Here is a 14690-nt window from a genome sequence, read left to right as displayed (position 1 = left end):
GTGCCTCCCCTCCCGAGGAACTTATCTCCCACTACAATTATAACCTCCATCATTTTCTAGACATTCTCGCCCCGCTCAAAACAAGGTCTATCTCATTCAACGTCTCTGCACCCTGGTTTACTCCAATCCTCAGACAACTCAAAGCTAAAGGTCGCCAACTAGAACGACTCTACAAGAAAACTGGGCTCACTATTCATAAAGACATGTATTATAACCATATCATCCAATACAAAGACTCCATCTCCAAGACCAAAACAGAATATTTCTCTGGTTTGATAAATTCCGCTAATGGCAACTCAAAGGTCCTATTTTCTATCCTCTCACGTACAACCACCTGCCAAAATTCACTTCCTCCTCATTTGTACTCCTCTGATTTCTGTAACACCCTAGCGTCTTATTTCTCTTCAAAAATCCATGACATTCACCAGCAACTTCAATCCAACTCAAGTCAAAATGTAACGGCACCAGCTCTTCTCTCCCCACATCAGCCATTCTCATCATTTAATCTTCCATCAGTTGAGCAAATCACCGAACTCATTAAAAAATCCAAAACCACCTCCTGCCAACTTGACCCAATTCCCACTGCTTTGGTCAAGGCTACTCTCCCCTCTTTATCGCCCCTCATTACTAGCATCATTCACGCCTCCCTTAAGACTGGAACTGTTCCTCCTGTTCTCAAAACCGCAGCTGTCACCCCTATACTGAAAAAAACAGGTTCTGATCCCACCAATCTCAATAACTACCGCCCAATCTCTAATGCTCCACTCATTGCAAAAATCCTTGAAAAAACTGTCACCTCTCAACTTCAAACCCACCTCTCTTCCAATAATTTATATGAACAACTCCAGTCTGGCTTCCGTCAATTTCACAGTACAGAAACAGCCCTCCTTAAAATTACTAATGACCTTCTACTCGCCGCTGACTCTGGTTTAGCCTCCATCCTCCTTCTACTTGATCTGACTGCTGCTTTTGATACAATCTCACACCCCATCCTTCTGGAAAGACTTTCAACCATTGGCATCACTGACCTACCCCTCAGCTGGTTCCAGTCCTACCTTTCAGGCCGCACGCAATTCATACAATTAAAGTCATTCACCTCTCCCACAGTTCCAGTTACCACAGGTGTGCCCCAAGGTTCTGTCCTAGGGCCCCTGCTATTCATCATTTACCTTCTTCCCCTTGGTTATATTTTCCGTAAACACAACATCCACTTTCACTGTTATGCAGATGATACCCAGCTCTACCTCTCCTTCAAGCCTGACTCCACTCTTCCACCTGCCTCCCTCTCCAAATGCCTTCTTGAAATAAAATCCTGGTTCACTGCAAACTTCCTTAAATTAAATAGTAACAAAACTGAACTCCTCATCGTAGGAACAAAGACCACCCTAAATAAACTCCCTAACTTCTCCATTTCCTTCGATAACTGCTCCATCCTTCCCTCCCCACAAGTTAAGAGTCTGGGTGTCATCCTTGACAGCACTCTCTCCTTTACTGCCCACATAAATAGCATCACCCGGACGGCCTATTTCCACCTCCGAAACATCCGCCGTCTCCGCCCCTCTCTCAGTCCTCACTCCACGGCCATTCTAGTCCACAGTCTCATCACCTCTCGTCTGGACTACTGCAACTCCCTCTTATCCGGATTCCCTTACAAAACCATTCACAAACTACAACTGCTACAAAATTCTGCTGCCCGGATCATAACACAAACCCCCTCAACTATGCATATCACACCTGTTCTACAAAAACTTCACTGGCTACCAGTGCCATTCCGGATTCATTATAAAATCCTTATCTTGACCTTCAAAGCCCTCCATAACCTCGCCCCCCCCTATCTGTCTGACCTTATCCATGTTGCCATTCCCACCCGCTCCCTTAGGTCTGCCTCTTCACTCCAGCTTGCTACACCCACCGCTCGGCTCATCACTATGGGGGGCAGAGCATTCAGCCGCTCTGCCCCCCAGCTCTGGAACTCACTGCCCCCAGGTCTGCGGAACATGAATTCACTCACACAGTTTGCTAAAAATCTGAAAACCCACCTCTTCAGAAAAGCATACCCACCCTAGTTAATTTTATGATTCCATTGTTTTGTATGTTTTTAACTAATGTGTCTTTCTTTTAACTGTATTTTATTGTTTCTATCTGTAAGGCGACCTTGGGTGCCTAGAAAGGCGCCATATAAATAAAATTCATTTTTATTATTATTATTATGTAATTGTCGGGTAGATTACCGTCACAGTGCTGACAAATGTCTGAGTTGCTGAGACCCATCTTGAACATCCTCTGTCCAGTGTAGTAAATTCTGTGTAGAGTTTTGAAATGGATTAGCTGCAGATTTGGAATTTTGTCAGTTTAAAGGTGTTTAGACAAAGTTCTGACCAAAAGCTTTCATCTGTGCTGATGCTCAAATCCGCATCCCATTTTGTTGTCGGAAGTGAAATATTATTATCTAAATTACATAAAAGTTTGTATATTTTGGAGAGAGTTTTATTCATTGAGAAATTGATCAGAGTGGTAACTACATCTGGTAGCTTTAAATCGTTGTCTCTGTATTTAAACTTTTTAGTAATAATTGATTTAAGTTGCTGATATTCCAAGAAGTTATTTATTCCATGTTTGTCTTGAAGTTCCTGGGGAGTTATGAATCTTCTATCAATAATTATGTGCTCTAGTTGTTTTATGCCCCCTGCTTGCCAAGCTGGGAAGTGGATAATTTTTTTGTTTATGAGGATGTCTGGGTTGTTCCAGATGGGTGTCATTTTGCACGGTTGAATTGATGATTTTGATATTTTGAGAAATTCCCACCAGGCTGTTAAAGTGGCATTTATATTAATACTTTGGAAACAATCCTGTTTTTTAACTGTTTGGCTAATAAATGGAAGATCTGATAGGTTGATCTTTCCACATAACGCCTGTTCCAAGTCTAACCATGAGTTGGTTTCTGGATTATTTTTTAACCATTTTAAGATGTATTGTAATCTATTTGCAAGAAAGTAATTGTAGAAGTTAGGTAATTCTAATCCTCCACAGCTTTTTGCAGATTTTAAAGTTTTTATACTAATTCTTGCAGGTTTATTGTTCCATAAAAAGCTTGATATGGATGAGTCTAATGTTTGGAACCATTTTAGTGGCGGTTGTGTGGGAATCATCGAGAAGAGATAATTAACTTTAGGTAAGATTTTCATTTTTACCGTGGCTACCTTGCCCATAAGGGACAGAGGCAGGTTGGTCCAGCGTGTTAGATCGTCCTGTATGTTTTTCAGTAATGGGGTGTAGTTTAGCTGCACCAGTTCTGATAGTTTGGGGGAAAAATTGATACCTAGATATTTGATATTTCCTGATTTAACTGTTATTGTGAGTCTTTGCTCCGCATTATTGTTCAGTGGTAATAAAACAGACTTATTCCAATTAATGGAATAGTATGATATAGAGGAGAATTCATTAATGATTGTTGCCATTTCATTTACTGAATGTAAATTACTTAAAAACAGTAATATGTCATCTGCATAGAGACTAATTTTATGATGGCTGTGTTTGGTTTAATTCCTTTAATGCTCTCATTCTGTCTTATTGCTGCAGCTAGAGGCTCAATAAATATAGCAAAAAGAGAAGGAGAGAGTGGGCAACCCTGTCTGGTTCCTCTTCCAAGAAAAAACCTGTTGGAAGTCTGTTTATTAGTTCTAACTGATGCATTGGGGTTGTGGTATAATATTTTGATCCAATTGATGAATGATTCTCCAAACCCAAACTTATGGAGGGCAGCAATAAGGAACTTCCAATTTACTCTATCAAAGGCTTTTTCAGCATCCAGTGATAGTATAGTCATTTCCTGGTTTTTGATGGTGGCAAAGTCTATTATGTTAACGAGTCTGCGGACATTATCATCCGAGTGTCTGCCTTTGATGAATCCAGTTTGATCAAAGTCAATTATGTGAGGAGTGACTTTTTCTATTCTCTGTGCTAGTGCTTTGCAGATAATTTTTACATCTGCATTAATTAAAGAAATGGGGCGATAGCTTGAAGGACTTGTGGGGTCTTTGTCTGGTTTTAGAAGAAGGATAATGTTGGCGGAGTTCATGTTAGGTGGTAGAGATTGGCTTTCATTGATAAATTTTACCGTTTTATAAAATGTTGGTGCCAGTTGTTCCCAGAATTCCTTATAAAACTCTGCAGGAAAGCCGTCAGGCCCTGGTGCTTTACCATTAGGCATAAGTAACAGAGCTTCATGAAGCTCAGACAACGAGAGCGGAGAGTCGAAATTTGTGATTAGATCTTCGTATAACCTGGGCAGGTTTACATTGTTGAGAAATGAGTTGATGCTTTGTTCTGATGGATTGATCTGTGGAGTGTATAAGTTTTGATAAAAGTCTTTAAACGCATTATTAATTTTTACCGGGTCATGGGTGACATTCCCTGTTTGGTCCATAATAGAAGTGATTGTTGATTTTTCTTTATTAATTTTAAGCTGATTAGCTAGAAATTTGCCAGATTTATTTGAGTTTTCATATCTTTCCAGTCAAAGTTTTTGTATCTGGAATTGTGTTTGTTTATTGATGATGTCATTTAACTGCAGCTTTAAATTTTTCAGGTCGCCCAGTATGTGTTCCTGTGCAGAAGCAGCATAAGCAGTCTCCAGAGACTTTCAATCTCTTTGGCCCAGAACCAAGTCCACGCACATTCCAGCTAACGATGTTAAGACTGTTCATAGCTGTTCTAACCGGGAGAGTGCAAGGCTAAATAGTGCGTGTGCCCGTCCGTGTGCGCGTGCACGCTGTGCGTTCCTGCTACACTGACAAGCGCTGTGCGTTGTGGGTGAACGTGTCAGAATTCCTTTTTCAAATACATGAGAAAGCGACAGGTGAGGCCCCGCCCACTTGCGCCTCCCCTGCAGCCTGCGTGCACCGCACACACCAACTGAGCTGCAGCCTACGCTTTACTGTTTCGATCTTTCTGTCATCATAAAAGATACTTTATTTTTAATTACTTCATTTGTAAATTCACAACTGGTTCCATTGAAGCCACTTTGTGACACATTGAGCCTCTTGATCCACTAAAATGCGCATTAGAAAACAACAGGTGAGGCATGCAGTACATGTCCCTCAAAACAGAGGGCGCTGGTGACCCCATAGACTGTGACACCGTGGCTAAACAATAATTTCCAGAGCAGCCATCCAATTTTCTGTAATATTGCTATTACATGTCTAAACCCCTAAACTCAGGCACTCCATTTATATGTAAAACTCAGTTGATAATCACAATTCTGGTGCCTTTTTTTCTATGCTATAGATTTTAAATCTCCTTAGTGATTATTAAAGACCTATTAAAAAAAAGAAAAGGCAGAAAAAGGTTGAATTACATTTTAAACAAAACACTTGAACTGTTGCCATCAAACAGTGAATAAGCTGCTCTGTTAGCAAAGCTGACTAATGACTGGTGCCTCAGCAGCTTTGAGCCTCACGGCACTGAAATCTAGTATTTGACATGTGGAAACTTTGTCTGACTGTGCCTGGCAGGCCAAATGTGAGCCTGCAAATAAAACTGTCCAAGAGTCTGAGTGGATCATAAAAAAAGAACTGTTCTCACAGAAAACGTGGCGTCAACCTTGCTGTAGGCCACATGTGCCAAAGTCAAGGCCACATCCGGCCTGTGAGATCATTTTATTTTAGAAACAGTTTATATCAAGCAATTGAATAAGAGTAATGTACAAAACAATACAATCAGCAGTTATACATTTATACAAAGATGTATCAAACTCAGGATAATTAGTCTTAAAATCAAAGATTGCTTGAAAGGGAGTGGAAGGAAGCAAACTTCTGTAATCCCAACCCTGTTCTACCTTAACCATTTTATGACATGATTTATCACTATTTGGTTCATAACTTCCAGCTGCCCGGTGAAATGTAGCGCTGGTAACATACCAACTACAAATCCCATAATGAAGTGCTTCAGCTGCCCTGGTAAACGCTAGACTTCACAATGCTGAAGAGAAAATGTTGATTCTGAAAAACAGAGCCTGAAAAACCGAATGTTTCTGACATTTTATCTGCGTGTCTCATTAGTGGAGTGAATGTGGCCGTAATGAAAGAATAGAATCTAAGGCACAGCTATGAGACAAACAAATAGAGCAGGGGTCAGCAACCTGTACCACCCAAAGAGCCCTTTGGATCCGTTTCCAACAGAAAGGAAAACACAGGAAAACAGCCTTTGGAAAACCCAGAGTTTCCAGTGAACAGCATCATTTCACTGCTTTTAAAGTTCCTGAAGAGATGTTCATTTTTTTGTATCCTCTGTCATTTAATGGGTTCTGATAAGAACTATCTCCACAAAACTAGCAAATATGTTGTAATAAACTAACAGTTAATCCACTTCAGTTAATCCTGTAGATTTTTGTCAACAAACAACTGTTTTTCTGATGTTTTCAGTTCATACAGCACCATTCCTTATTTGCTAAGGACAGTGTCGTAACCCCCCCAACATTTAAAAACACATTTAAACAATTATAAAAATAATATCTTTCACAAGAGGCTAGTGTGGCAATGCCCAGTACGTGGGTGACCTTCATAAATGCCTGAAGGCGACTTTTGCCTTTGCTCACAAGCACAAAGTCTGTTACTACCTCTCTGTCCACCCAACCGGACAGACCACCTGGTTGGACAGCACTGCATGTCATCACTGACGAGCTTCCTGCTGTACTATACCAGATCAAGATGAGTCAAGGTCAAAGGAACCCATCCTGAAATAAATCCACCACAACCACATGAAGTTGCACAAAAACCCTTTAATCAAATGAAACCAAGACGAGTTCCCCTTTGTGGTGTATCCATTCACTGCCTACTGATCACTGCCTTCAAGACCCTGTAGAGCCAGATCTCACAACGTTCATGCTGATCCGTAGCATCTGGGAGCTACAATATCTAGCTTCACCAGTGAAATCTGTGTTTGCAAACCCATTTGGTCTGTTATTGTTGCTCTTTGTGATCAGTTTTCTTGTCTCTTCAAGCCTTTAGATTAGTTTTCACGCACCTTTTTGTTCTAATCGAATTCTTTCTTCTTTTTTTCAACATTTTTGGTCTCCAGTTTATTTCATAGACCGTCTCTAACATTTTTACATTTTTGATGTATTTATTTTAAAGCAGATTTTTTTTTCTCACATGTGACCATTTGGCCCGCCCCTCTGTGCAACTTATACATTTTATAAAATAAACAATAAACAAATCCAGAATAAGGAAATTACTCTACCACCCCAGAAGACAGGTGACCTAACGGATCAAATCAGCAGGTTCATATTCATCCCTTTCTCATGATATGTTTTTATGGTGTCCCTTGTGAGGCAGAGTCCGTTTCCTTATCAAATTTGACCCCCTGCACACTACAGAGGGTTTTGTTAACCACACCCACGTAGTTAATATGTTCATATCGTATGCTAATGATTCACCGCCTTTTTACAATATTCCAGTAAAAACTGTACGAGTAACAGGAGAACACCACGGTGGCCGACAGGACTCACACTACGTACAAAACAACGCAACGGCATAACTGCAGCATTAGCGTTAACCTGAGCACAACGGAAATGAGGACTTTTCTTTTCCTACCGGCGGAAAAAAAACAATTCAGTTTCAAACTATTCTGCGCTCCAGAGAGCTACGTGATATTTGGACAAGATTAGGGTGTTTTCTTACTAGATAACGTAATTTCTTACAAATATACGTTTGTCTAAAAATATAAATTTACCCAGCTCTCCACATAGTGACATCTGCATCTAACGCTCTTTGTCTTTTTTTTAAATTACAACTTTTAAGTCGTAAATTTATGAGAAAAAAACTCGTAAATTTACAAGTTTTTATCTAATAAATTTACGACTTAAAATCTCGTAAATGTACGAGAAAAAAGTCATAGACTAACGAGGAAAAAACACCAAAGTTTACGGTTTAGCGGAGCCTAGCTTTAAGATGAAATATGCGGAGCTTTTGTGAAGCTTTTTTTCCGGATAGTTTTAAAAAACAAGGAGATTCAGAACCTTTTGGCGACTCAAAATCAGATTATTTTCAGTGTAGCCGTCTTTCCGGGTTTTGGTGTCGGTAAAGCGGAGTTTCATCTGTAAAATAAGGAGCTCAGAGAGACGTTTGGGTGTAGAGGACCGCTGCTGCCTTTATTCTCCTTTTCATTCACGTAACCTGAAGTTCATTTGTCACCTGACGTCATGAACCTGTCATCCCAACACCAATGCGGGAGTAAACGGTGTTACATAAGCCCCCTCCCCAAGATGAAACGTCCCGTTTCAACATAAAACAATAAAGAGGAATGAAAATAGTCTGTTATATTAGAAATAAGAACGCTGACAATAGTCAAACAGTGCTGCTCCTCCTCAGACAGAAGCATCACAAAGACTTCAAGATCTGGGGCCTCATTTATAAAACTTTGCGTAGGATTTGCGTCAGAAGTGGCGTACGGATGAAACATAGGACGTGCGTACGCACAGAAATATTCGGATTTATTAAACCGTGCGCACGCACATCCTACGCATCTTTCCCTTTATAAATCACAACCGATTCTAAATGCAGCGCAGCTTTAGCGGCTACATGACACGCCTATAGTTGCCCATAAATAGTCCGTGAAACGCCCACAAATGAATATTCATGGCTTGCTAAATCATGGCAAACACAGAGAGGAAATCAAAAAAACGTAACTTCACTCAAGGTGAAGTAGAAGTTATCGTTGGCGAGGTGGAAAAGAGGATAAAACGTTGTTTGGAGGGCACAGTGTGGGCATTACTAATGCCAAAAAGGCACGTGAGCGGCAAACGGTGGCAGACGCCGTAAATGCTGTAGCCTCACAACCTCGGACCGTGGCCGAAATAAAAAAGAAATGAAAGAAATGATCGGACATCAAAGTCGAGGCAAAAAAACGTCTAGCGCTGCATCGGCAGAGTGTGTCCGCCACGTGGGGGGTGGGGGGGGACCGGAGCTGACCCCTCTTGATGAGAAACTGGCCGCTATTATTGGGGAATCCCTATTAAGTCCCCCTTATCGGCGTCCTCCTCCGCCTCAGTCACCTGACTGAGACGGAGGGGACGCCGACGCGCCAGGGTCAGGGTGACACAGCTAAGAGAAATAATTAAAATGAATGCAGTCAAGTCACATGTATGCAGGCTACACAATTACAGATTATTAATATAGAACAATTTTATTTTAGTTGCTGGGTGTTCCAGCGGGGCCAGTGGTTACGATGCTGCAGCTGAGCAGCCGTCTGGCCCCAGCGTCTCCACGGCACGCGGCTCTCAACCCTCCAGCAGTGGACGTTTCCTCACCGATGCAGTCCTTGAAATGCAGAGGGAAGTCAGTAGTTCAATCAGAGAGGTGGCCAAGGAGTTGGGCGAAATCAAGATCTCCCTGACTGAAATAAACTGCACGATGAGGGAATTCTTAAATAAATAATATTTTCCACACCTCTTTTTCTTTACAAGCGACGCATCACTACCAAACGCTGGCGCACAGCAGCAGCAAATGGCTCAAATGCGTGGGGATGGGGTTCAGGGTCGGGGCCAACACAGCAATCAGCGCCAGGGGGTAGAGGCACGTTTTTAAGCTATGCCACATTGTGTAGCACAGCACATGCCAGCACGATTTGGCACACACTGTAACTTTCACGTGTTTCTTCCATCTGCCGACGGTGTCGCCATTTCTCATTTCACCCGTTTTTGTGCGAACGCATGGGTCAGAGCTTGCGTGGAGGACCGCACATTTTCCCGTCAAGTTTGCTTTTTATAAATCTCAACTATTGCGTAGAGAGTGGCGTACGCCTTCTTTTGTGCGTACGCAACGTTTATAAACATTTGGAACGGTATCAACAAGCATTCAGCTCATCTGTTCAGCTACGTTTAGTGGGTCTGCTCTGCTGCTGCACGGCGTTCACTAGCTGCTCTGTAAGATCACCTCCACTTTAATCTCGTAAAATTACGACTTTTTTCTTGTAAATCTACGGTTTAAAATCTCGTAATTTTACTTTTAAAACTCAGTCGTACCAATTAGTTTGAAACTGAATTCTTTTTTTTTCCACCGGTAGGGAAAGCAAAAAAAGTCCTCTTTTCCGTTGTGCTGAGGTTTATGCTGTTGCACCACTTTTGGCCCAACATGTTTTCCCCAGGTAGCTTTTCAATGTACTACAGGTGATTCTTCTTTAGAAAGTCCCCATAGAGGCCTTTTCCTAGAGTCAAAGGTCAGCAAAACTTCAGTTGTGGTTGTAGACTTAAGGTGGGGGCATGTGTGAAATTTCATGAAGATTGCTCTAACAAAAGGTTTTTTTCCCATGTTGCTCCTGTGGCCATCTCATAATAATTTAAAAGCTTTCTTTGGAGATCCCCGACATGTGTTTTGTTTGGAGATTCTGATTTGTTTTTTTCTGAGCCCCATCAGAGATTTTGGCCCCATTCATTTTTCTGGATGCTCTCTCCTGCTGTGATGTCATCGTTTCTAGGTGCGTGCAAATTTTGGCAAATTTTTAAGTAAGCGGCGGCGGCGGCAAAATCTCTGCTCAAAGGCAGAGCTAGAAACAAGAATTGCAAAAACAAAACGATTCCTGCAGTCTAGGACTGCTGTGGGCCATAAATATCATTTTCACAAAGCTCCACTTACCATTTATCAGTCAGATATACGCATTAGAATCCGTTTTCTTGTCCTTGAAAATTGCTTCAATTAACTTTTTGACAGTGTTCTTGTCTATCAAACGTCAGACGAGTGTTGGAGTGAGGGAAATGCTGTTTTTAGACGGTTAAAGATAATTCAGTCTCCTTTGTGGCTTCGTCCAAAAAGTAAAAAACAAAGAAAAGTTCAATCAGATTAAAGAACGAATCCTCCTGTGTTAACGGTCTCATCCTCCTCTGTTCTCACCCCTCTCTGGTTTTGATTTTAGATTCAGAACTGAATCCTCTCCCACTTCTCCACAAAGAAAACTTCTGACAAATGTTTTTCAAAAAGTTTTTCAAATGAAATGATCGTGATGAGGGCATTTTAAAGATACCTAATTAAAATGTTGGGAACCCAAGAGGAAAGCTGCCATTTGGAAATATAGAAAAAGTGTTGTGTGCTCAGTGTCCCCACCAGGATGTTGTGGAGAGGAGCAGCATACGACCCATGTTACAGTTTCAAGAAAAACTGGCTTAAATCTTTGCTCTTCTTAATGGTTAGACAAACCAACCAAAGGCAAACATTCAAATCTTCTGCTTTCAACTTGATTTTGTGTGTAAACTATGCTTTGATTTCCTCTTTTCCAGAGGCGGAAGACTTGATTGGGTGGTTAAACAAATGATGTACAGCCAGGGCCAATGCCAAATGCTGCCAAACAGAAAATAATGATGTATTTCTTCTAGAAAAATAATAAAGTGAAATGGTTTTCTCTCTGGCTGACTGTAGTCAGTAACTCTGCTCACTGCAAAGTGACGGTTGAATATGCTGCAGACATCACTGACAGGAGGATACGGGCATCTGGAGTCGTGCTCTCACATAAAGCAGCAAGGTTAAGACCCCTACTCTGAGCCAGAATATGGATGCTTGGAAGTCACAGCTGGAGTCAAAATTTAATAAGTGATCCTTTGGGTGAATCAGTGCGGCTGCTGCAGAAGTGGCTCAAGGACAATGGAATCTGAGATGGGCTTCTGAGAGTGCATGATGATGGGACTTCATTGTTAAAATGTCATAGGGTAGGATGGTGAGTGTAATGGTATGTGTTGTCATGACTATCTGGCTTTATGGTCTTTCCCTAGAGAGTGGATGGACGTGCTTAGCCCTCCTATTATGCCTCCTAGCCTGCAGAGAAGGTCAAGCAACACATGGAACAATCTGAAAAGTCTAGTCAGAGGTAAGCTAACCTTCACTTTAGCCCCTTTAACCCTGGACAGCATTTTATGTCCTTATAAGTCAGGAAGATGGCAAACAATCTAATGCTTTAATGCTAATGACACAAAAGCCAGCAGCTAATGGAAGCAGTCATCGGTGTCAGGGCTGGCAGAAATGTTACCTTTTTATCAGAGACTGTGCACAGCATGGCGGGACAGAAACGGAAAGTGTATCTAATTAGAGGTAGAAACCCATGAGAGTGGAGCTCTGTGTCCTCCTCATAACACAGTAGGTCAGAGGAGACAGACTCATTACAGCTCTGAACCCTGTGGACACATTGACAAGTTGAAGTTATGAAACCTCTCCAGCTTACTATCACTTTCAAACCGCCTGCACAATTAGTTTTCATTCATGTTGCCCAATTTCTGCTAAGATAAAGTGCTTTGTCCCATTCATTCCTTAACCTTCTTCATGCATTGAACTGCCTGTCAAGTTCCTAACTAAATTCCTGTGTTTGAAAGTAACAGGAATTACAGGGAATCTAGTTACAGTTGTATCACATCGTGGCGCCTTTGCTCTTGATTGATGAGGGAACAAATGGCTGCGGCAGAAAACTTTTAAATGCACCTGAGTCTGAAGGTCATTCCACCATCCTGGTTTTTAATTCTATTTAATAGAACAGTTGACAGAGTAGACATTTGCTCATATCTGGCATGCCTAAGATCTAAAATATAATAATCAATTTTAGATAAATACAGCTTTTCAAACTTTACTGCAATTATTTTTTCACATTCCATTATGCATGTGGAGACTGCAAATGTTTCAGATGTCTTCTTTTCTTGTCTTTGATGCAGGAGAGGATGTGTTGGTGAAAGAAGAGAAGACTGAGGAGGAATATTTGAGCCTGTTGTATGATCCTTGTCTAAACTGCTATTTTGATCCAGAAACAGGAAAGTACTACGAACTGGCTTAACCTGAAATGTAGTCGGAACTGACGTTGATGAGTAATACTTTTAGTAAACAAAATCCATCAAATATATGACCTTTTTCTTTTTGGCCTTTTATATTAATTATGGGTCTATTTCTCATTTTTCTGGTAGTTTTGCATCAATATATAAAACACTGGAATTTCATCAAATACATACATTTCTCATAAATCTGTTAGTTTTCTTATTGGTTTGATTTTATTTCAATTCCCTATATCTCAGGCCTGTCTGAAAAACTAAAACCGATTTTCAGACAAGATAACATCCCAGTTCATCTCAAACCAATTAATACTCTCAGTCCAAAACTGGTTCTTCCAAAGGACAAAATTCCCAGCTACAAACAGAGTAATGTTGTGTACTCTATCCACTGCAAAGAGAACTGCAATGAACAGTATATAGGAGAAACCAAACAACCTCTACACAAGCAGCTTTACCAACATCACAGAGCCAACCCAAGTGGACCTGAGTCTGCAGTGCATCTCCACCTGAAGGTCACAAACCACTCGTTCGAGGACAGTGAAGTCCGAATTCTAGCCAGAGAGAAAGGATGGTTTGAGCGAGGAGTGAAAGAAGCCATCTTTGTCAAGAAGGATAAACCTTCTCTTAATAAGAATAGTGGTCTCAGATTTATTCTTCCATCCATCTACGGCAGTGTTCTGAAACCTAAACAACCCAAACCAGTTCCACCTGAGTCGTTAACCGCTGAAAGAGAGGACCAATTTGGAGAGTGAGTCACTGGCTCCCCAACCCCCAGCTGAGGACAAAGGACTATGAACGTCCCGAAACCATGTAGACTAAGTGGACAATACCATCCAGTTTCAGGTCTGACTCCTCCCCCATGAGCAAATATAAACCAGCTCTTTTACCGGCTACAGACCATCTGTACTGACTTCATTAAATTTTCTTTTGGAAATGACTTTGTTTCTGTTACAGGTGTTTATGTTTTGGTAGTTTTACATTTGTTCAAATAACAAAAGTTCAGGAGAAACTATTAGAGATAGTTAAACTAGATGTTTCGCTTCAGTCAGCAAGACTTCTGCAGTTCTTTTCTGTAATATAAACATCATCTGCAAAATTACAGGTGAGAAATAAGTTATCTCTTATTTAAAACATAAAACAGGACTGTGAAAAATAGCACAAAATAAAGAAGGTAATTTTGAATCATTCAGATTGTATTGAAATAAAATCTCCCTTAAAGACCAGGTCAAATGAAAACAATGTTTTTGTTGTTAAAATATGTTCTTGTGGCATTTCAGTGATGATAGAGGACATGAATAAAGAATATTCATGGATAATCTTAAAATGGTTCTTCTGAGTATTTCTTTTTTCAGTGTTGTGATAGAGCTGCCAGGTAACAATGTTCTCTTTCATTATGCATTCTTTTAACCCTTGTACTATCCTATGACCCCCCCTTCCATTGATGTGTTCTCCCTACCATGACAAAGGTGGATAAAGGTGGAAAGATTTCATGTAATCCATGGACACCAGTGAAGATCACAAATCATTGAAGAAAAAAGGTTCAGAGCACTGTCTAGTGGGTCTAGATGACCCAACTCCCAATGTTAAAGTGCCTAGGATAGCACAATGGTTACATAAAAGTCAAAACGTGCCATGAGAAATCCTGAAGATCAGTAATGTGTCGTTTAATGTTCTCCAGCTGCCAAAAAGAAAGACTGTCGTGCAAATTGTCCTGAAGATGAGTCTGAAAGAGAGATTGAGTGTTACATAAGCAGCTGTCATAAATTAACCACCAATCATGCATTTTTAACAGTATTTGAATGTTTTATAACATAATGCATGACTGACTGGATATGTCCAGGGATCACTAGTGAAATGGGATTTTTTGATTTAAGTCAATTTGGGACTCTGGGCA

The 14690-nt window shown here is 40.8% G+C and overlaps 1 protein-coding gene across 5 annotated transcripts in view; it reads left to right on the top strand.

Annotated features, from left to right (window-relative positions):
* Positions 1 to 14120, top strand: part of cfap20dc (CFAP20 domain containing) — a 105253-nt gene extending 91133 nt beyond the window's left edge. For 4 of the 5 annotated variants that reach the window (XM_078946734.1, XM_078946732.1, XM_078946738.1 and 1 more), the window contains 2 exons: positions 11759 to 11853; positions 12686 to 14120. In XM_078946734.1, the coding sequence (XP_078802860.1) occupies positions 11759 to 11853; positions 12686 to 12804 (214 nt within the window). In that variant the 3' untranslated portion in view covers positions 12805 to 14120. The remainder of the gene's footprint in view (positions 1 to 11758; positions 11854 to 12685) is intronic. The other variant, XR_013655863.1, reaches the window with a different exon arrangement.
* Positions 14121 to 14690: the final 570 nt, after the last annotated feature.

This window comes from Oryzias latipes, chromosome 5, assembly GCF_053564925.1.
Source record: "Oryzias latipes strain Hd-rR chromosome 5, Olatipes_Hd-rR_3.1".
Lineage (NCBI taxonomy): Eukaryota > Metazoa > Chordata > Actinopteri > Beloniformes > Adrianichthyidae > Oryzias > Oryzias latipes.
Note: the sequence above shows the minus strand (reverse complement) of the source record. Positions and strands in the feature narration are given on the sequence as shown.